Genomic DNA, 23,914 nt, shown 5'->3' on the forward strand with positions numbered 1-23,914 from the left:
CCCTGTGGTGGTGGTCACGTGGAACACATGCTGCTGTAATAAACGATTTGGAGGCATTCTGTTCGTTATTTGCGTATCTTTTCTTTGACTTGTGTACGTCAGTGCCTCCTATCAGCTGTTTTTTGAGGTTTTTTTTTTTCCTGTCTTAAAAAAAAATCCCGTGACTTAACGACGCTAACCCTGCAAACCGTTTTTTTATTTCGGTTATTTTTTCCAATTTTTATGAATTTTTAAAGTATCTACACGGACTTTTTGCCCACCCTGTATATTCCTTAGGCCGGGATTACATTGTAAAAGTTTTCAAAAAGTTCTTTTATAAAACTTAAAAAATGCAACCGATAAGTTTATTGGTTGCGTTTTTATGTTTTACAAAAGAACTGTTATCAAACTTTTATAGTGTAATCCCGGCCTCAAACATATTTAAAAGTTGATAAAATTATAAGCAGGTCTGGATGAAACAGACTAAGTCAAAACGAAGTACACGTGGCTATATTTAATCTCGTTTTGAGGCCCGATGTGACGCTTTGCATTTGCTTATGTCCGGCCATTATCACGGTTCAAATTTAGGTAGAGGAAACGATTTTTTAGAATTTACTTAGTCTATATAGCCACTGGAAACCTCAGGGCAACTCATCATCCGTCATTAGTGTGCAAAGTGTGACGTCAGTATTATCGCTTTTGGCCAAAATCGAGTTGCTGTAGCATGGCTGATAAATAATCATCTTCCTTTGGCAAACTTTGTTCAGGTGACACTTTCTTTCGGTGCTGTAACCCTCATTTTTATTTAAACGATTTCCAAGACACCAGAAGCCGCAACCTCGATTGCACATTAATGTCCGCTAGGAATTTCAAGTTTGTCTTAACTCATTGAAAACGACTTTGATTTTTAGAAAGCAAAAAAAAAAAAAAAAAAAAAAAGTGGAACCACTCCCACCATTTATTGGCAAAGAAAAAAAAATTAAAATGTCGAATGACAAATTTTCTTACCAACCGGCGTCAAAGGGGTTAAGGTAGGCTGAGGAGACTGAAATGCCTTGTGGACTTATCGTCCTTCATTTTAAGGTGGAAAAGCCAGTTTTCTGTTCAAAGGGACGTCTGATAGTGAAAAAAAACGGCATAGGGAACAGTTATTGGGTGTAGCGATAATATTACGTCCCACTTTGCACACAAATGGCGAATGATTTGGCTTGGGGTTTCCAGTGGCTATGAGGTAGGCCCTTGCTGGTGCATCAGAGTCGCGTCACACCTCGCAAATTATGTATAGCGTGATGCTTTGGCTATCGCAACCGCTTTGCACTCTAGTTAAGAAGGGAAAGCGCAGAAGCCAGACGTTCTCCCTAGCGAGAAACAGTTCCGAGCACACATAGTGTGCATTAATCTCTGAAAACACAAAGAGCCGCCCGATAGTCAAGTGGTTATTGCACTAACTTTCAACTATGCAAGTGCGGGTTAGAACGTCCGAATGTCTGGGCTTGAACCTCAGCTGATCGAAATCAATTCCAAAATGTAGATTAGGTCTAACAGGCCCTGGTAGTGAAAGATGACAATGGTGTGACTGTCACAGAAAGTGACATAAGTCGAAGTCGATCTACTCCATAGAGCGCCAAATAAACGTTTGGTCTTTCTTGCTCCGAGAATTAAGAACAGACAGCTACAACTATGTTACTCGTGAGCACTGCAGTGCTCTCTTATGCGCTCATGTGTGCTTGATTCTTGTGGCTGATTCAGTGCTCGCGAGGTCTTCATAAACTCCATTCGAGTTGCATTCGAAGATGGTTGATTTGAGTGTTTCGCATGTGTCAGAGTTGTCATCTGGGTGCTCTTGTCATCATACTGGACATAAACGTCGCCCGCGACCCGTAAACGTTTGGTCGGTGGAAACCCCTAGTTCAGAACAATCAGAAGTGTCGTCACAAAACGTTCGACAGGAATTACCTCAGGATAGATGTCTCTCTTTTTTTTTTCGAAAATTTTCGGTTTCCTTCAGTCTCTCTGATTCGTGATCTCTTCGAGGGTATTAAATTGCCTCGAAGGCAATAGACTAGAGTTATGGGTGGTCAGGAAATAATAGTTGTAATCAGTGCGCAGCCCAGACAACTACGACAAAAATCTCAAAAGTAATGGGTCTCCAGAGCCAGAGTCATCATTATTATTTGGTCTCATTTCCCAAATTATAGGGAGTATAGGTAACAGGGTGTATGCCGTTTCACTGGTGAACCGTTGATCCTAGAGGCATACTTCCAATTAAAAAAGTATCCAAATAGCGTGTAGTACTCAGATATGTCATTCATGTTACAAGGGGTTCTATAGTTATTAAAATAAAAAATTAACTTTCTATACTGTCGTCGCGTTCCTAAAAGCCCAATTATAAAGTTATTGCCCTGTCACTCCTGATGCCAGCAAAAAAATTCCGCAAAGTGTGCAATATTTAGCGAGATATTCGAATTCGAAAAACGGAGGAAAGTTGGGGAAAAAAACAGCATTAAATACGGGTAAACCGTTTTACCCGCATTTAATAATGTGTTTTCCCAACTTTCCTCCATTTCTCAAATTCGAATGTCTCAGTGGATATTGTACTTATACTTACAAGGAAGGGATCCAAAGGTGTCAATATGAAAAAATTCAAGTACATTCATTCATCTTTCATCCAGAAACGCATGAAAACAAAAAAAGTAGCGGCGGAAAGCAATTATTAAAACCGCAAAAAATTATTGAAAATGACAACAGTTGGCTATTCATCGCCTCTCGTTCCTGGCAATATCTATGAAAAAAAAAATTCACTCTCAAACACACATACCAGCTTTCTTTTTTCTTATCTGTTGAATACTAAGCGAGGGAAAAAAAGGTTTCGTTGTCTGTGCCAGGGTTGGCAAGTTTTTGACGCATGACAGTTTTTGACTGTTAGAACCGCAGTTTAAAGTGTCACGTCAAAAACCTCAAATAGTGAATTTCATTATATACATAAATTTCTGTTGAAAATAAATACTCTGATTGCATGTAATATTCAAAATGGCAATATTATACCAGTAATAAATACTTAATATAATCATTAAATAATTTTCTACTCTCTTCAGAATAATTTTAAGAATAATACAGAATAATACACAAATATGTGTATAGAATGTTCTTTTATTTAAATACAATATATGTTTTATATACAATGTTGATTTTTGTTATTATTAAACTATGTTGAAATTTCAGTTACTTAAAACATTATTTTTACTGGAAATAACATTGCAACCAAATATAAATTAAAGGCCTTAGTAACATCCAAAATGATATGGCTCTGCATTGGGCAGCATAACAAAATTAGCAAATGCTCGTCGTCCGTGCTGATTTGATATGAAAGATGATGAAACTACTTTCCCCTATCACTTCTTATTCTTAGTGCTATGATTTAATAAATGGGAATTCCTGAATGCAATAGCTTTTGCAATTTTAATGCCGCATCTCAACTTGCGAAACTGGCAATACTTTGGCTAGCGAGTCTTGCTATCTCACCTTCAATCAAGAGAGTACTTTCAAACTTTGGATTTGTATTAAGATATATTGTGAGTGTGAATAATTGAGTAAAATTACTTATGTATTGCTCTTATGGGATGCTAAGCAGAATTTTAATTTTACTACGGAATACAATCTTGTGCAGACCAAAAAATTTAGAATACAAAAATTAATATTTTACATTTAATAATTATATAATAAATTAATATTACAAACTGTGTAGTCTGCGTAAAAAATATTTATGGTTGTTCAACATATCTACTCGACAAAAAAAGTATTTTAACACATTAGTTATAGGTTTTTGACAGTTTAAACCAGTTTTTGATAGTTTAAACCTGTTTTTGGCGCTTGTCGCGTCAAAAACCCAATCCTGGTCCGTGCTGTACCTCTTCATCATGTGTTGTTTGAATGACGTCACTTTAAGACTCTAGGGGGTTGCGGGATTTTTAAATTCAATCTTGGCCTCTATTGGCGTTCAAAATATTAATTATGCATTGCTCTTATGAAATAAAATATTAATATTTGCAATTTTTTTATGAGTGACCCATTAAAATTCCCCCGGTTTTTTTTATATTTTTGTGCGTATTTAAATGAGTAGAATCACAGGTACTCTTTTTGAAAACATTCGAAGACGTTATCTTGGGACCCTTTCTTTGTTGAAAACGTGGAATTTTTTTGTTGGCATCAGGAGAGACAGTGCAACAACTTTCTAATTGGGTTTTTGGGCACCTTGTCACTATCTAAAAAGTTTTGTTTTTTTAATAACCATACAAGCCCCTTGAAACATGAATGACATATCTGAGTACAACACACGTTATGTGGGTATTTTTATGCCTCTCTAGGATCAACGATTCGCCAGTGAAATGTCATACACCCTGTTTACTATGCATGCTGTATACTGTATTTAGATTTCAAATATCTTAATGGTGCTTTTTTTCATCCCATCGTAAACATTTTATAAAATGGACCAATTTTCTTTCCTTCATTCTCGTGGTAAAGCATTTTAAAATAGCGGCTGAATAATCCCGAACGTTGGAAACAATGGATCAACCTAATGAAAAGAAAAATGATTGTTTTGTATTTTTTTTCTTATGGATTGGGAATAATTGTTTATTGCTTTGAGTAATTCATGGCTACATCAGCGTTTCATTTTGATTTGATGACACAGATGAATTGTCTGAAATTGAAAGGAAAACCAGACGGTATTAGTGTCGGTTGGATGAGTTTGTTGAGTAGGGTTACTTACACATCTGAAGTATTTTCATTTGGTATTCTATGCCGTTTGTTCCATCATGACTCATATTTATCCGAAAATTGTGGTTGAATCGTATTTTGTTTCCACGTTTTTGATTATGTCTGCTACCGTATTCTCCCGCATTAGACGGCATACAGTAAAAATCGGGGGACGCCAGATTTTTAAATGTTGGAGTCTGGTTCATTCCGTCATGCCGGGAAAAGCAAGGTTCCGTGAGAATCACATGATACAATAAGACCGATATCACACACTATATTAAATACTGAATGAATACGCGAATCGGAATAAAATAATATTTTACACTGCAGCAAACGTGTTTTCTCCGAGAAAAAAAAAATTGATAACAATATTAAAAATTGAACATATTTACTCATTTCCCTAACATTATTATTGTCAGCCTAACACGAAATACTGATTTGTGCCTTTTTTTGCATATTCAGAGACTAGCTGTTACCCGCGGCTTCGCTCGCGTCGATTTGGTAACCTGAAAGTTACTCGGCGATGATTCCCCACCTAACATTTGAGTCCCTCATAACCACCTTGAAGAATGAATTTTCAGAAATCACGTCTTAGTTGGTATCTACATTATAAAATATGATACTCACTAAATTTCATATTTATTTATGGCTTCGGTGATTTTGGTTCAGTGATGATTGCTCGGTATAACCTTTGCACCCTCTCTTCCCTGCGGGATGCGTTTTGAAAAATCCTTTCTCAGAGAGTTTCTACATTACACACAATTCAAAAATACTGACCGAATTTCACATTTATAGCTTCAGCGGTTTCGGCTCGGCGTGATTTCTCCATATGATTCACCTTAGGAGTCGAATTTCGAAAAAAACCTTTCTTAGTCTTTACGCCATGAAATAATACTTCTAACAAAATTGCATGAATTTCAGTGGTCTCGACTTGGCGTGATTTCTTTGTTACATTTGAACCCCTTATGACAACCTTAGGGTTCGAATTTCGATAAACCCCTTCTTAGTTGGTCTGTATGTCATGGAAATAAAACTCCTGACTGAATTTCATCGGTTTCGGCTCGGCTTGATTTCTTAATGTGATTCCTCTTATTGAAACCACTTATGACCCCCTCAAGGGTCGAATTTCGAAAACCCCTTCTAAATTAGTCTTTACGTCATGAAATAATACTTCTGACTAAATTTCATGAATTTCAACGACTTTGGCTCAGCGTGATTTCTCTATGTTACACTTGAACACCCTTAGGGGTTGAATTTCGAAAAACCCTTCTTAGTTAGTCTTTACGTCAGAAAGTAAAACTTCTCACCAAGTTTCATCAATTTTCCGCTTCAGCGGTTTCAGCTCGGCCTGATTTCTCAATGTTATCTTTGAACCCCCTTACGGGTCGAATTTCAAAAAACCCTACTTAATCTTTACGTCATGACAGGGCCGTCTTTAGAGCATCATGTGCCCCCTGGCCAAGTGATTTTCCTGAGGCCCTACCTAGCAAATTCTCGAAAATTTCAACCGGCTCTCATTTTTGTGAGGACGTGCCCGGGTAGGCCCATGCGTTAAGACGGCACTGCGTCATAAAACAAAACTTCTGACCAAATTTCATGAATATAGCTTCAGCGGTTTCGGCTAGGCGTGATTTCTCTATGCTACTTTTGAACCCCCATATGACCCCTTTAGTGGTTGAATTTTGAAAAACCCTTTCTTACCTAGTCTTTACGTCATAAAGTAAAACTATTGACCAAATTTGATACTTATAGCTTCAGCGGTTTCGGCTGGGCGATAGTGAATCAGTCAGGACATGTGTTTTTATATATACATATATAGACTAGCTGTTACCCGCGGATTTGGTAATCTGAAAATTGCTTGGCGATGATTTCTTCCAATAACATTTGAATCCCTCATGGCCTCCTTGGGTGTTGAATCTCCAGAAATCCCGTCTCTCTTGGGGCGAGTTTCTATATTATAAAATATATAATACTGTGACCGAATTTCATATTTATAGCTTCCAGTGGCTTTTGTTCATCGATGATTGCCCCATATAACTTTTCAGTCCCCCCCCCCTCACAGTATGAATTTTGAAAAATCCATCGTTAGTGAGTTTTCACATTACAAAATAAAACTACTGACCGAATTTCATATTCGGTCCAGCTTCGGCTCAGCGATGATTGTCCCATATAACCTTTGAGCCCCTCATGTCCACGTTAAGGGCCGAATTTCGAAAAGCACCCTCTTAGGACATGTCATTTTATATATATAGATTGAAGAAATACGCGGTTTTTTTGCTTTTTAGTACAGTATTACAATATCATATTTTCCAATGCAATTTTTCAGTTTTTTGCTCTGCTTATTCAAATCTTTAACACGTGATTAAAGAATACAAAAATACTTCGCTGTCTACTATTTTTCTGATTAGCTCATCTAATCTACGAGAACAAATATGCTTAAACTAAGATTTATGGCAACAAAAGCAAACGTGAAATTCGAACTTATCTCTAACGTAGTTTGTAAAACAGAAAAGATTCTCAAACGCTGAGAACAGACGAGGTTCAAGTGCCAATTCTATCGATTTGTTAAGTCCATACATTTAATAATTTTCCGAAATCAGTGACCCAAATTTCCCGGTATGCTGGTCTCCTTCACTGTTTTTCGGCATTCCGGATAATGCGAAGAATACGGTAACAAGGAAAGAAGTTATAAAGAGTCCATAGGGCTCTGGGAACTTCAGGTCACTTGAGACCCTTCTCCCCTATACATAGCCATCTTAACACCACCATACATCATCGGGTAAAATGTTTTGGACCTCTGCCTAGCTCAAAATATGTGTGCCTACCAATTTCCATGCTCTCTCTCTCTCTCTCGAAAAAATTATACATAGTACCAAATTTCATTATCTCGAAGCCCGGACCGTGCCTAGGCAGGCCCATGTGTTAAGACAGTCCTGCCCCTCCCAAGAGAAACCTCGCGAAAAGGCTGAACTCCTTCCCAATAACTCATGAATATCGAATTTCCCCTAAAAAAAGGGGGGGGGGGAATACAGTGCAAGTCATACTGTGTGTTTTTCACTTTTTTTTAAATACTACGTATTCAAAGATTGGAGAAATACACTGTTGCTACAGTGTTACGATATCATGTTATGCAATGCAATTTTTCCATTTTTTTGTTCTGTTTATTCAAATCTTAAACATGTGATAGAAGAATTCAAAAATTCTTTGCTATCTACGAGAACGAATATGCTTAGTATTCGAAATTTGTAATAAACCAAGATTTATGGCAGCAAAAGCAAACCTGAAATTCGAACTATCTCCAACAAAGTTCGGAGTAGTGTTTATACGAAAAAATAATTTGAAGAGAAATTTCACTCTTCAACTAAATTTGGAGGAGGAAAATTGAATTTTGATGCGTGAATTACGCATCTAGGTGCGTATTGCTGAACATTGATTCTCAAATGCTGAGAATAGACGAAGTTTAAATCAGCCAATTCATTCGATTCGAATTTCCTGGCGTTTTGGTCTCCCTCGCTGTTTACCGACATGCCAGCTAATACGGGGGAATACGGTATTTCAGTGTCAACCAACTATTGGAGCAGGTAGGAACAAGATGGTTCCTTTGAAGTTCAAATATATAAGACAATATTTCTGTATTTATTTTTCGGGTTCACGTTCTTGATGAATTCGATTGAAACCGATTGATATTTCTTACCACGTCCTGGATGATGGTATTCGCGATATTATCCGCTTCATTCAGAAATACAAGAAAAAAAATTGATTCGATCTCCAACTCGTGTGATGTTTATGCCCAACGTGTTTTTCATCATGTGCCACGATGTATTGCTCTCATCCCCGTAATGGACGGACCCTTCAAAATCACTAATGGTGGTCGTTTTCCCATTTCCCCGAGGTGGCTTTTTTTTCATTGGTCTATCTAGCCTGGTAATGACCGTGGGCGATTTCACTGTAATCACTCGGTGGTCACCTACTTCCATTTGCCGAATGTCGAATTGCCTGGTTCATTATCATGACAAATGATACAAGGACACGTTTTCGTTTCTGACCCTTTCGTAGTCGTTTTGTTTCGTTTCAGACCCTTTTCATGATAGGGTGTAGGTGTATGTGCCTCGTATTTTAGAATGCAGCATGGACACCACGGAAAGTCGATACTCTATTGTTGCTCAGAGATTCGTCTACGATTCATTAACATGGTCTAAACTAAAATACGGGGTAGACAAAACCTGTGATTTTGAATGCTAGTTTTGTAGGATTATTAGAGTGTTTTTCCAAAGTATGGTTTCAAACTACAGTAAAACCTCTCTTAACGGTCACCCCTGTTTTACAGCCAAATAAAAATACCCCGGCAAGAATCCTATTTAAATAACGTATTTCGAACCCTCCGTATAACGGTCATTCTCAGACAGGGCCGTAACTGATGGGGAGCAACTGCCCCGGGCGGCAAAATTTAGGGGGCAGCAATTTTAGGTGGGAACAAAGAATACCGTTATAAAATTATCGAATTTTAAAGTGTGGGGACGGCAAAAATTCTGGTTACGACCCTGCTCTCAGATACGGTCACGGACACTATTTTTATCATTCGTTCCATTGGACTAAAACTCCTACACGGACACCAAGAGTTGCAATTTTGATTTGAATTATGCTCCCTAGCCTCTTTACGATCAGGGACGTATTATTGCGTCCAAATGCCAGAGGAATGAATTCATTCACGCTGACTATTTCTTCAACCTCTTTTTTTGCTCAACGCGAAAGTTATTGCAACCCTACGAAACAAAGTTGTGTGTGTGTTAAAAGCTGAATAGTTATGATTTTTTTAAATCGGATGATTCTTTTTGAAACACCCTGTATAATGCAATTAATACAGGAACTCCCTCTGATACGGTCACCCCTCTTTTATGGACACTTTTTGTCCCACGAGTGTCCACAAAAGAGGTTTTACTGTACATCGTTCATTCCTTTCTTGATGCCCAACTGACACACTACAGTATTTCTATGCAAACCATCTTCGAGCTTTAATCGTCTAAGGCCGGTATTACACTGTAAAAGTTTGATAAAATTCCTTCTATACAACTTGCAAAATCTAACCAATAAGGTTATTGGTTACATTCTAGAAAATGCAACCGGTGACCTTGTTGGCTGAATTTTTCAAGTTTTATAAAAGGACTTTTACAAAACTTTTATAGTGTAATACCAGCCTAAGACAGTGATGCGTAAACTTTTTGAAACGCGACCCCGTTTTGACCAAAAAATTTATCGGCGGCCCTTACATAGGATGACAATATGTCCCAGTTTATGCCAATAAATGTGCTGTCCTGAAAGCACTTTTCACTTGTTTCGATTTAAATTGGGCGATATTGACCCCCAAAGATATTCAATTTTTTTAATATCAAATAAATATTTTTTTATTTGATGTACTTAACGTCCCTTATGCAAGATGGAAATGTAGCGAGGTGCATGTCCTTGATTATCATATACATGGCAATTAAGAAAGAATCATCCGATTTCAAAATGATTCTACACTTGAAACCCACAAAAATTATTTTGTTTGGCATAGGATAATTTCGCTCAATTTCTCTAACAAAAAAATACCCTTGAATAAAAAGCATTAGTCTATTCTTTTTCACGGCCAGCTGAATGAAAATCGGAGCAAGGTCTCTGTCTGCCTACCTTGATATGTAACTGTTGTATTACTTTCGCAATCCGGAAGTTGTGTGACTTGTTCTTTTTTGTCTGTCTTGTCAACCTGTAATGAATAGTCTCATCGGGTTTTCTTTTTCCTTCTCTCCGTGTCAACAACAACAGTAAAAGAAAAGACATGCGTCATGGGGACACGATTTGAAAAGCGTTCGCAGGATGGTAAGACACAGTGGAACGTATTGTTTATTGGATCGATTCCTCGTGGTCAACATCCCGTTTGATTGCATCACGTAAAAGGTGAGAAGAAAGGCTTCTATAAGTTGGGCATTTTTCAACTGCCCGTGAGCAATGTCGAGGTCGGTCATGCAGTGGCTTCGTTTCTTTGTGGAAATCTGATAATTCACGATTCTACTCTATTGAAGTCTATATTGATGGATTGACTAGGTATATAAAACCTGGTGTGAAAGGAAAGTATCTTTTGTTTAATCGGAACAAATCTCGGATAGAAGTTGAATTTGACTTCCTTGAGCTCGATCAATGAGTGAGTGCGTGAGAAATGTCTATTCTCTCGACAACGAAGAGAAAAAGACACATATACACAACTCTGTTGCCTGTGTATCATATGTGTCATGACAGCGAAGTGGCTATTGCGCAGTTGTAGCCGACACAGGACAGGGAAAGCCACTAAAAAAAACTGGGTTCTTGCTTTTGTTTGTTAAAGTGTCTGTCGTTTAAGCGGAAACAGGTGTGTGTGTGTTTATGTCATCTACCGCTGTTTCATTTGGACTGTCTCCTGTTTCCTCTCTGACCTCTCTCCTTGGCGATTGTTTTGGTCTGAATCTGATTACAGTCTAAGGAAAAAATTTTGCTTTTGTTTTCATTAAAACCAGACCCAACTGCCTAGATGGATTTATGAAATCAATAACTCAATCTTTAGGAAATAAGAACTTGTTGGTTTTCTATATCGGAACTAGTGTATATCGTATAAGGATGGTCACTTTTCTATAAATTTGTTATCTCTCTTTTCCCGTCCACTAAAATATCTCTTCATCTAGCAAATGGAGTTTTGGGCAGGTTTTATCCATCATTTATCGTCTTATCTGTCAGCTTGTTACCGCAAAAAGCGTTTTTCTCTTAACAAGAAGGCGTCTATATATATATACACGAGTATATTTTCATTTTATTTTTGTCGTGCCATGTAATCGATTTCTACCACTAGCGTTTGGATTATTCTTGACTGCTTCCAACGATGATAATGCGAATACAATTATTTCCAAGTCTTCCGAGAAGAAAATAGTTTCGTGTGGTGATCCTTCTTTTCAAAAAAGTTTCTTATAAAAAAAACTTACCCAGAAATGCCGTTATTAGCGCGTTTTTGTAATAACATCTCGTCTATAAAAATTGAAATCATTGTTGTAGTAACGCTTTTACGATACTGGACGGCCAACCTTTGGGCTTTCTAAACTTAGCTTCGTAGTCATTAGCTTAGAAGCCAAAGTACGTCAAATATACTCTATTATATTCAAAATTTAATGTCTGTACCTTCTTGCTATCTGAAAAATAACCTATATAGAAATAAATGATTTCCCATCATTAAATGTTTTTTCTGATTTTTTATCCAGAACTCCTAAGAAAATTGTCCATAATCATTTAAGGGATTTCTCCCTTTATCCATGTAGTTTTTTTTTTACTTCAGCAATTTTTTGCTGGTTGGGTCACATGATCTTTCGATATCATTCAGAGCAAGAATTTTCAACCTATTACTCGCTAGCATCACAGTGTTGCTCACTGAAGTGAGAGTGTTCGATCCTTGTGTCCAATTTTGTACTCGCAAGATGTTCTGCACATCAATTCATCCATTTGAATTCATTTAAGAATTAGTATATGGTGATTTGAGTATTATGTTATTATCATTAGGGAATTGGGGGGGGGGGGTAAATGAATTAAGAATTGTATACGCGTGGAATTTTTATAAAGTAAAATATGCTGCTCTATGTATTATACTGAAAAAAATTCACTTCGTAACATTTTAATGTGAATTCTCCCAGGTATTGATGATTTAAATTCTGGATTTTTGTCACTTTTACGAACTGAAGTGGTCGAATTACAAAAAGAATGTGAAGATAGTCGTAAAAAGTGACAAAAACACCCCCCTCCCTCCCCTAGAATTTCCATCATCGATATTTTCGAGTTTTCATTTAAAAGTACGGAATGAATTTCTTCCGATAATGATAGAAAAAACATCAAGTTTTATTATCTGATGAAAAAGATTTTTAATTTTAAACCCGTATAAAAATTTTAATTCTTCTTAAATTTCTCTTACAATCATTATTTTACCGGAGTGGAACTATTTCAGCTCAATTCCCCTCTTGCTGCTGATATTCATTCAAATTTTAGTTCAATTTTAGAATCAACAGAAGAATTTTTATTACTTTCGGACACATCATGAAACACTCGAATGCAAATTTCTATCGATCCTTGTAGTTATTGAATCGTACGTATTAGGAAATTCTAACCCATCGATAAAAATCCTGAGTTTTAGGAAAAAATCTATGTACTGAATTGTCATAAGTTTTAACGATAAAGTTATCAAATGAAAAGAGAAAAATCCGTCATCTTGTCGTGCGTCATCGCGTTTGCCCATGCAAAATGTTCATCTTTTTTAAAACTGTTCCTTTTTACTACGCATATTGTGAAGTCACAGTTGGCTGATAAATGTTGATTCTGATGAAGCGAAATGACGTCATTTGTTTCGAAAGAGACATGGCTATACGTACAGTTGGTTCACGTGTTTTGCTACTTATACGGTTGTTACCTGTCTGTAATAATAACAAAAGGGCAAGCAATCGTTTTCAAGGCCATCTTTGGCAATCGAAACCGCGCGTCCAAGTTTCGTTGTAGTGATCTTCACGATAGCGTCAAACGAACAGTTTTCAAGTTATTCAAACAGTTATTTTTGAATAATTTATGATCTATTTTATTTTTATATTTTCTGGAGAACAATGCTGTGGCATTTTTAGACTGAATGCGTCATTACTCGCTCGACAGTCCACACAGACACATTTTTCGTCACTGGACTTCTAGTTAACACCTCAGACAATCAGTTCTTCAATTTGTGAGCAGAAACACCGCCATAATGGTATGTAAGAGAGATGATGCATAAAATAGCATATTTTCTTACTAGAAGAAGAGACTACCATAAATAGACTGACAAAAATAGTTCTTTGGAGAGAGACGATCACCAGAACACGCCTCTTAATCTAAAACGTCTAAACAAAATGGGTAGTTTCTCAACGAGAAAACAATGCATGGTTAATGTTCCTGTAAGTTTTTTTTATCTTTTGAAAAAGATTATGGTTTTCATATACAAAATGAAAAAAAAACCGCTATTTTGTACCTCCACGCCCTTTTCTTTCAAAAAAAAAAAAAAAAGTTGAATTCTCTCCCCCCCCCATTTGAAGCTAAACGTTAGCAAGTCAGAGGTAAACAACTGAACTCGAAGATAGAAATGAATCTTCGCTAGCCTCTTACGAACCAGAATTCAGTGGATATATGTAGGGCATTTTATTTTCTTGATTTTTTTTGAAGAAAAAACCCACATATTCCATGTTTGACCCATAAGTGGTTCGTTTCTTTTTTGTATTCACTTATTTGAAGAGAGAAAAAAATTGGATTTTGTGTTATGTGACTGATGAAGCCTGAAACATCATGCAGTCAAACGTTTATGGGATGTTAGATTTGACGAAAGCTTGTGAAATTCGTTTAGAGATTCAGAGGAGTTTTGATTTTCAGATGTTTCATCCAGACGGGCGGAGTCTTCTAGACCAGAGGTTTTCAACGTTTTAGTTCGCATGGAACATTTGATCTTTGCGAGATTCCACAGAACTCAACAGACCTGAATATTTCTACAATATAAATATTTTTATTGCACTTTCAACGAGAGAGAAAAACTTGAAAGCTTTTGATGCTACGGAACTTCAAGTGGAAACCTATCTAGGCAGCCGAAAAGATGATATCGACTCTGTTGATGTGGAAATATAAATTTCTCTCCACCACCAATCTTAAGTTCGTTGAGGAGTCGGTACTACGCGGGAGGGGGCAACTGTCCTAGACGAAAACTTTAGGGGGGGGGGTGGCAAATTTTAGGAGGGGATTAAAAAATTTATAAAATTATCGAATTTTACAAAAGCATCACGTTTGCCTCTCCCTCCCTCCTTAAAAAATCCTAGTTACTGCCCTGCTTGGAAGTCTACATCAGGCATCTTGAAACCGCTACTCGCAAGCACAGCGGTGCTCACAGAAACACTGAAGATTGCCCGAGAATCATAAATGATCTTGTTCTTTACTCTTTATCAAATGTATCTTATGTTTACTCTTTAATCAAATTGTATTGACTAATCGAGTGCCCGATACAAGTTGTATTTAAGAACTGACATTATTGTCTGTATGGGATTTAATGGAGATTTTCCATACATATATATGTACAGGGTGGGCAAAAAGTCCGTAGAAACTTTAAAAATGAATAAAAACCGGAAAAATAACCGAAATAAAAAACGGTTTGCAGGGTTAGCATCGCTAGGTCACGGAAATTTTTTTAAGCCAGGAAAAAAATAACTAAAAAAACAGTCGATAGGTGGCACTGGTACGAGAGACTTCGGTAGAAATATGCAAATGAGATGGTTATAAAATGGAAGAAGGATGATAATGATGGAAGAAGGTTAGCGGAAGTTTTCAAAGACCGGTTGGAATCAGTAGGGGTGGTAAGTCAATGGGAAGAATTTAGTACGAAGCTGTCCTCTGTTTTGCACGACGTCATACCCTTTGTTCGAAAAAAGCGTGTTTGTACATCACACCCTCTATGGTTCACGGATAGCGTGCGGAACCTTTATCTTGAAAAGAAAAGAGCATTCAGAGAGTATAAAAGTGGACGAGGTGACCTATCATTGTTTACTGATAAAAGAAGACTGTTGAAGAAAGCGATAAAGGATAGTAAAAAGCAAGTTGAATCTAGGTTGGCAGATAACATTGGCTCTGACCCAAAATCATTTTTTCGATACGTCAATAATGGATGTAAGGGGACAGTTGGCCCCCTCTCGATAGGAGGCTCAAAAGTAGAGAGCAATGTAGGCATGTGTAGTGCTTTCAATGACTTTTTCGCGTCGGTTTTTAATGGAGATAATGATATTCGATATACGGGTGTTGCATGGGGTAATAAAATGCTCAACGATATTCAAGTGGAAGACGTGGAGGTCCTAAATCTTCTAAGAAATGTATGTGCAAGCAAAGCACCAGGACCAGATGATATCTATCCCAGGGTTCTCAGGGAAGGTGCTAATGAATTGTTGGGGCCAGTCGCACAGATATACAGGAGTAGTGTTGCTGAGGGTATCGTCCCGAGAGATTGGAAACTGGCTAACGTTGTTCCGATATTTAAGAAGGGTAGTAGAGAAGTGGTGTCTAATTATCGTCCAGTGAGTTTGACGAGCTCCCTCTCGAAAATTTTGGAAATTATCATCAAAAGGCAGTTTGTGAAGTGGATAGACGAGAATAATGTATTGTCGGATAATCAGCATGGGTTCAGGAAGGGGAAGTCATGTGTAACTAACCTCCTTTGCTTCTATGATTACGTGACTAAGGCTTTGGGTAAGAGCAAAAATGTCGACGTTGTTTACCTTGATTTCCAGAAGGCATTCGATCGGGTCCAACATGGCAAACTCTTGAAGCGTTTACACGAGATTGGAATAGGGGGCAACTTGCTGAATTGGATAGAATCGTGGTTAAGAGATAGGTCGCAACGAGTTATGGTGAACGGGGAATTCTCTGGTTGGACAGACGTCACAAGTGGAGTTCCTCAGGGAAGTGTCCTTGGCCCCATACTTTTTTCACTTTTTATCGACAAACTCGATCAGGGTATCGATGGAATTACTAGCAAATTCGCAGATGATGTGAAGCTAATGGGGGTAATCGGAAATGAAAGCGATAGGGAGTTGCTCCAGACCAACTTAAACAAGATTGCAGCATGGGCAAATGAATGGAGCATGACGTTTAGCGTAGATAAGTGCATGGTCGCTCATTTTGGTTCGAACAACCCACGGTTCTCTTACGAGTTGAATGGTGTCACTATCCCGGATGCAACTAGAGTCACCGATTTGGGAATTCTCATTGACGAGCGACTTAAGTTTTCTGAACATTGTTCAGCGGTTGTCAAAAAATCGAATAGAATGCTTGGTCTCATTTTCAAAAAGGTCTCTTCGCGTTCTCCTAAAGTCATTCTTCCGCTTTTTCGAGGCTTAGTTCGTCCTGGACTAGAGTATGCTGTAAGGTTTTGGAGACCATACCTACAGAGGGACATAGACTTGGTTGAAGGGGTGCAGAGAAGAGCTACGCGTGTCCTTATTGGCACACAGGGCTTGAGTTATGAAGAAAGACTTCATTTTTTGAATATGTTTACATTGGATGAACGCAGGTGTCGAGGAGATATGATCGAAGTGTTCAAAATTTTGAATGGGATGGATAGGATGGACCATGAACTTTTAGTACACCGCCAATCGACTGCTTTTACAAGGGGACACCAGTATCGATTGGTGAGGGACAATGCAAGGTTATGGTGTCGCAGGGAATTTTTCTCCAATAGGGTTGTTAATAAATGGAATAGCTTACCCTTGGAGGTAGTAAATTGTAACACAATTGACACGTTTAAAAAGAAATACGATAAACATGTTGGGGTAAATCGAGAAGCTATCCATTCTTAGAATAAGACAACCATAAGTATTCTTTATGGGCATTGTATAATATTTTATCATGTGTATATATTGTTTGTAATTTGTGTTAATTGCATTTTTAATTGGGTTGCTGTATTTTTGAAACATATGACAACCATATTTTTATGGGCATCTTTTTATCAGCCACCTCGTTGGGCATTTTGCCTGTTGTGGCGTTGTTTTTGTATTTGTATTTGTATTTGTATAAGAACTTGCGCTCCTAATCTACAATCAGTTCACCGTTATAAATTGTGTATGTGGACCTGCTGCACTCTGCCGTTGCTGGATTTGTGACTCGCCTGTAATGTGTATCCCCTGTGGTGGTGGTCATGTGGAACACATGCGATTGTAATAAACGATCTGGAGGCATTCTGTTCGCTATTTGCGTATCTTTTCTTTGACTTGTGTACGTCAGCGCTACCTAGTTGCTGTTTTTTTAGGGTTTTTTTTCCTGTCTTGAAAATATTCCCGTGACCTAGTGGTCGCGCGGAGGCCTCCTGCTATAAATGGTGTTGGTAGCGGCCTTTAGAGTTGCATAAAGTATACGAAACTGAACCGTTTTTTCCGGCTACCTAGACCATGTGTTCCCAACTGGGGTTCCGCATGATCAAACGCCACCTAACCCGGAGAGCTTTCAAAGAGGAAAACTTTCTTGTCACTATATATGTACTTGCAAAACTGTTCTTTATTCTGAATTTTAACGAGATAGCGTCGTTTAAAAAAAATCAGAGTCGTTGGAGAAAAGCTCTGGGGTTTCGCTAAGAATGTATATACTAATACATTGAAAGCAATTGGAGGGGGCCCGTGCTATCTCATTATCTTACACGCCTCATATTATAAACATGGAGTACAAAAGAAAATGATAATAAAAATAATGATCTTTATACTTGATTACTGAAACATAAAATATCCACTGGAGCGAGTCATCTCACGTAACACCTGTAGATGAGCAAATTGTTCATTTCTGGGCTAGAAGCCAGCATCAGTTTTATTGAGTTGAGTTCACTCGCTCTGGTGGATCAGATGAAAATATAGAAAATATAAAACTTCGGAGAATATGTACGATTAGAGACCACCCGTACCAGCTCACTTAGCACCTTCATTTCGTTGAGCATTATACGACAACAATCATAGTGACACAAGTCGTATTATGCTTCATACAATGAAGAAGAAATTTGCAAAATATTTTCAATTTGGTTTTTTTTTTCCATGTGACATACAAATTGAAAAAAAAAAAATAGATCAACGATTGTAATTTCCGTTCGCCCACAATCCCAGTTTTTTTAGTCGACTCGAAAGTAAAAGAAAGAGGAAAAAAAATTCCCATCAAATAATAGATGAACTCTTATTAGTCTCGGCTAATCTCGCCCGTCCGTGAGATTGTGTGGGAAATATCAGCAATTGTTCTTGTTTCCGCCGCCTCAATAAAACTGTCTAGTTGTATTCGTTTTCAAATACTGACGCGCTGGGATCTGAACGTTGTTCAAGTTTGTAAATGTGCGTGTTTTTGATTTTTAATACGTAATTTCATGCTTGCATATTATTATGTAAAAAAAAAACAATGTTTAATACCTTAAAATAATGCGTTGATTATACAAGGGGCTAAACATTATTCTGTTCTAACTTTCATTTTAATTCTGTGACCGATCACGATTTTGAAATTCAAACATAGATGATATCATTCTTTTTCTTTTTTTCGAAGAACGGCTGCAAACTGGATGACTTCCGCAACAGATGTTTCTTCTACCATTTAAGGGTTTTCTGCAATTATTTATCGCATGCCTGCTGCTTGTTTAAATCTCTAACACAGAACGCAAGAGTCTAATCCATTTTTCTTAATTCGCTGTTCATCTACCGTTTAGTTGGTAACTTTGATAAAAATATTTAAAATTGCGTGAGACGACTTGATAATTTGGCGGGAAGCAGAACGTTACACAGACAAAAAAACTGAAAGGAATCCAAACGTCATTATTTTTAGAATTATAAATCCTCATTAAAAAATAGATGTTGTTCGGTTGGGCGTTACGAGAAAGAAATTTCAAAATCGTGTCCGAATCATTATCATCTTGCGTACAGTAAGTACGTGTCCAGTCAGCGTTGACGTTATGATATGCGTAGGAGAGAACCGGAAAAAAAACAAAAAACAATCCAACTTTGCAGCTTTCTTTGTAGCATTAGAATAGCCTCAATTGAATGACCTTTTAAGGTGGTTGATTTGGAACTGAAGGAAATATAATCTGACGGGGTCTTTTCGTCATTGCTTACTCAATCACATTACTCGTTCAACATGCATAATTCATAGAACTTCTTCATTCAATGAGCATATTTTTTCGTTGTCACCCTTTCTGTAAAACGATAAGTGACATAATTTCATCTTCTTGCAGGCCTTGAACGCCTGTGTGGTGTCTTCTTACGGAGATTTTATCATCGTTTAGAGTTTCATACTGACTTATAATTGTTTCTCCACATTTTGCATAGATTTTTTTAGATCGTTCTTTTCTTTTTAATTTTTTCGTTATGATCTCGAAACAAACTATCACGTTTTCAAAAGCGTTGAAGAGTTCAATGTAACTGACCTCAACTTAAAAGAATATTTTCAATAATAATGTTTTGTTGTCGAATTTTCATATTTTTGCGCAACATATAGTCTTCAGATCGCCTTTGCTGTGTCTTTGTTATCAATTAATGTAGAAAAAATTGTGTGTAAGATTTTATACGAATATTTTGTGTTTAATTTTTTTGTTTTGTTTTCTTCCGTTTCTTGCGAGGATAGATCTATTATAGTCATCTGGTTTTTTAAGAGAAGTAATGCAACCAACGCATCGCTACATCTGCATACGTATTTTATTTTAATATAAAAAAGCTAAGGAAAATTTCGTTCGTAAAACGAATAAACGTAGCTGCTACACAGATCTAAATGGAATACGATTATACGAAAATAACCGTCGATTGTCAGAAATTATGGAAAAAAATCCCCCTTTTTAAGCCAATTTTTTCATGGAGCAGCACCATGGCATTGTTTGAACGCAGTCCGATTCATTCACTAAATACGTACCTTGTCATCGTGATAATATTCATAATGGTTTTTTCTCCACCTTCTACCAACACAGATTGGAGATAGCTCTTGAAATACTCTATCCTTCAGCAGTTTATTTCGCTGTTAGAAGATGTATGTTCCTATGCTCTTCCTACGGTAGAGGCCACAAAAGAAATATTCTTTGAAGATGTCCTTCTTGGTCTTTACTTTCAGCTCATCGAAGAGAGAAATTGTTGTCCAATCTTCAGAAAGTAAGCTCTTGGGTGAAAGCACTCGTTGATAGAACCATAACTATGGCCCACACAAGGGTGGGGCTTACAGGACTCCAGTCCGGGATGATTCTTATCGTTTTTTGTTTTTTTACACTATAAATTCATTATGGGGGGGAGCCGTAAAAGTCTTTTCCGGACCCGTCAAAGATCCAAGCCTGGATATCCTGCTGCAGATGTGGGGGTCCTTTCAAACCCCACCATTGCCACAGTGGTGGCCAGTTGAAGTTGGTTTTCTGTGGTTCCCAACTTCGAGGCCCGAATATGAGCCAATCTCCCAGTTAAAAAGACTCGCCACAAAGAGCATCAGTCCTACAATGGTACAAATACCCAATCATTACGCTTCACTCATAGATGGCAGCACTGAAATTTCAAACACGACACTATATACGCTCTCAGACTGTCAGGTACCTACACATACACCTACTTTTCCGACACAACTCAGTCGGTAGTAAATTGCCCATGGCGATAGACCGGAGTTGTGCTTGGTTTGAAAGAAAGAAAAAGATGTGGGAGCCACATGACTATGACTGCAGTGTTTCAGAGAGCTAATTCGTGGTAAAGTCCTGAAATAAAACATATGTCTATGCGTTATATTTTGTTGAATTGTTTCTCCTCAGCTTTTATTCATTTCAGTCTTAATATTTTTTAAATTTCTGGTACCATGGTCATTTTACATACGCTGATAGAATTAATATCCCAACTTGTAAGAAGAACCCATTACTTAAAACAACTAAATGGCCATACGAAAACATTCATACCCCATCTGGAATTTGAATACAAAACTACGCTAGCCAAAAGTCGATGCAGGATTACCGGGAGGGGGAAAAAGATTCAAAAATCCACAGAATGCGAACGTTCTCGGAATAGCCATGTTCTCTTCCTGATGAGGTACGAAGCGGAAGAATACATATATACTTCTAGCAATGCTTTAATGAGCTCCATGCTTTGCGTGCTCTGGAACATTTTGCTTATACCAAATGAAAGATTCCCATTTAGATTGTATTTGCGACAGTTGGAAGATGGTCCATCTATAGCCGTACTTTCTGTTTCGATAAAAAAAACGCCTCTTTGTTTCCATCTGTATATATACATATATAATATCTTTAGAGATGGTCATTTTGGGGAACCACTGGAGCATAGCTGACATTTTTTGTGAGAAGCTCTCACGCAAACGCAATCTTTTTATTTTCCCCATTTTTTACGTTATTTTTTTTTTTCATTAGAAGTCTTGTTAGTTGACGCGAGAGAATGTTTGCAGCTCTGCTATCACAGCTCGGCAAGGAGTCCGGCAATCTTTACTATATGGATATTAATCGGCGTGTAACTCGGACAAGTTCACCTTTTGCGCTCTCTTACAAAAAAAGGAAACATCATGGAGGTAATTCTTACTGAATATGTCTTTTTAGTTTTTTTTTCCCCCTTCTAAGCTTTTTTGGCTGGTTTTTAACATCATGTCATGTTTTCTGGCATGATGGAAACTGAAACTATGCAGTTTAAAATCTCCCAACCTCAAGGGGAAGTTTCTATACGATGAAAAATTACTATTTTGCCAGCAACTCAAAAGTATATTTGCCTATTATGTTCTACTATCTTGTATAGCATTCTTCGTTAAAAGCTAAAAGCTCGTTCCTATTTAATTAATCTCTTTATGTACAACATCTTTGAGAAATGGATAACATGCAAGTACTTTGAGCAATAAAATGTGTGTGTTTATGCGGCCACGCCTACTTCATCACGTAGGAAAGAACGACAGCGTGAAGAGATGTGTTTCTGCAAGATCCTTCTCGTGTTATACGCATTTCATTCGTTTCGCTCTCAGAAACTATGACCCTTCATTCTGATCGACGCTAGTTAATTTTTAATTGTATTTTGGGCGTTTCGGTTTATACCATGCAAGAATGACGAAATACGTATAGCCCTTCAAACATCATTACATGAGCATTATACTGCATCAAAACGAAGATATTATGTACAATCATTAAGAAGGCGTTTATGTAAAGCCTGGTCACCTATACCGGATTTATCCCGTTAATTTTCAGACATTTGCTTATTTTAATTGAATAATTTAAGGTGGTTCGTGGTCAAGCTTCGATTACAGCAGGTCTTTAGGCTAAGAACATAGTGGAAGCGGCGAGCAAAGCGACGAAGGAGAAGGAAGAGAAGCGAGATGAGAATATAGCTGCGAGCAAGGAACATAGCACTCATAGTGGGGGCGTTTGATATAGCAGAGAGTATCGAATAGAAACTCGCAATCAGCTTGATTTTTTTAAATTAAAGAATGCTTAAAAATTTCATAATTATAAAAATCATTGCTCATACAACAGTTTAGAAATAATAGTATTGTGTGAATATCACTATTTTTAAATATAACTACGGAAATATTCCTCATATTTTAGTCGCTTTCCTCCCTACACATCTTTTATTGCGGCACTTGAGTGCGATCGCTTCTCGATTGATCAATATTTTCTACTAAATTTATGATTAAAAAATTGAAAAAATATCAAGTTTATCAAAGCCCCCCCCCCGTTTAATTTTGTATTATTAGCATACGCGGCAGGGTAGAAGTGGAAAATCCCCCTACCCGGCTCGAACAGCTTTATTTGTAGAAATATTAAAAACTCAAAATATAAATCATTTTCGGTTTGGTTAAGCACGTGCCCACCAAAAAATGTTGACGGGAAATATATAAAAATTATATTCTGTACTTGCTGTTTTCATTTGATCGTCCACACGATTTTGAAGTACGTCGAGAACTGGGTACATTTTTGACCTCACTACCGCTTTTTAACAGCAAAAACAAGCCCTTCAATGGCCATCTTGAAGCTTTTTTTTTCAAGCCGAGCACAACTCAGGTCTATCGCCATGGACAATTCACTACCTAATGAGTTGTGCCGGAAGTGTAAGTATGTGTACCTAACAGTCTGAGTGCGTGTGATTTTTCAGTGCTGCCATCTATATCTCAGAAGTAAAGTGAATGAAGTGTAATGACTGAATATTTGTACTGTTTGTAGGACTGTTGCTCTCTCTGGCGAGACTTTTTAACGGGGAGATCGGCTCGCATTTGCGCCTTGAAGTTGGGAACCACAGAAAACCAACTTCAGCCGTCCACCACTGTGGTGACGGTGGGGCTTGAACCCGGTTCCCTGCGATGCGAGTCCGTCACTATGACCACTCGACCACCACAGCGGCCATCTTGAAGCTACACACAAGCGAGCAGAGCGGCGAAAACAAAATACAGTAAAACCTCGATAAGTCGTCACCTCAAGTTATCGAAAAGTTATGACGGCTTAAGCGGAGTTCCATCAGTTTTAATGTGCAATGTTATGAAAATCGTATAAATTTAAAGCAATATGACATTTATTAAACTATGAATCAAAATAACAATAATAATAAAATTTATAGATTGCGAAAGAAAAAATAATAGCAATTTTTTATCTCTTATTATTTAAATTATTGTGGTGAAATGTACTGTA

The 23,914-nt window shown here is 37.5% G+C and overlaps 1 protein-coding gene across 2 annotated transcripts in view; it reads left to right on the forward strand.

Annotated features, from left to right (window-relative positions):
* Positions 1-23,914, forward strand: part of LOC149074137 (uncharacterized) — a 79,459-nt gene that overhangs the window by 19,623 nt on the left and 35,922 nt on the right. Inside the window, exon 1 of one of the 2 annotated variants that reach the window (XM_089246441.1) lies at positions 21,670-21,819. The exons of the other annotated variant lie outside the window; for it this stretch is intronic. Within the exon in view, the coding sequence (XP_089102567.1) occupies positions 21,690-21,819 (130 nt within the window). The 5' untranslated portion in view covers positions 21,670-21,689. Of the gene's footprint in view, positions 1-21,669; positions 21,820-23,914 lie in introns of those variants that run through there. 2 annotated transcript variants of the gene reach the window in all.

The sequence above is a fragment of the Pholcus phalangioides genome, unplaced genomic scaffold, assembly GCF_987345545.1.
Source record: "Pholcus phalangioides strain wild (caught in Gottingen) unplaced genomic scaffold, Ppha-v1.0 ptg000017l_1, whole genome shotgun sequence".
Taxonomy (NCBI): domain Eukaryota; kingdom Metazoa; phylum Arthropoda; class Arachnida; order Araneae; family Pholcidae; genus Pholcus; species Pholcus phalangioides.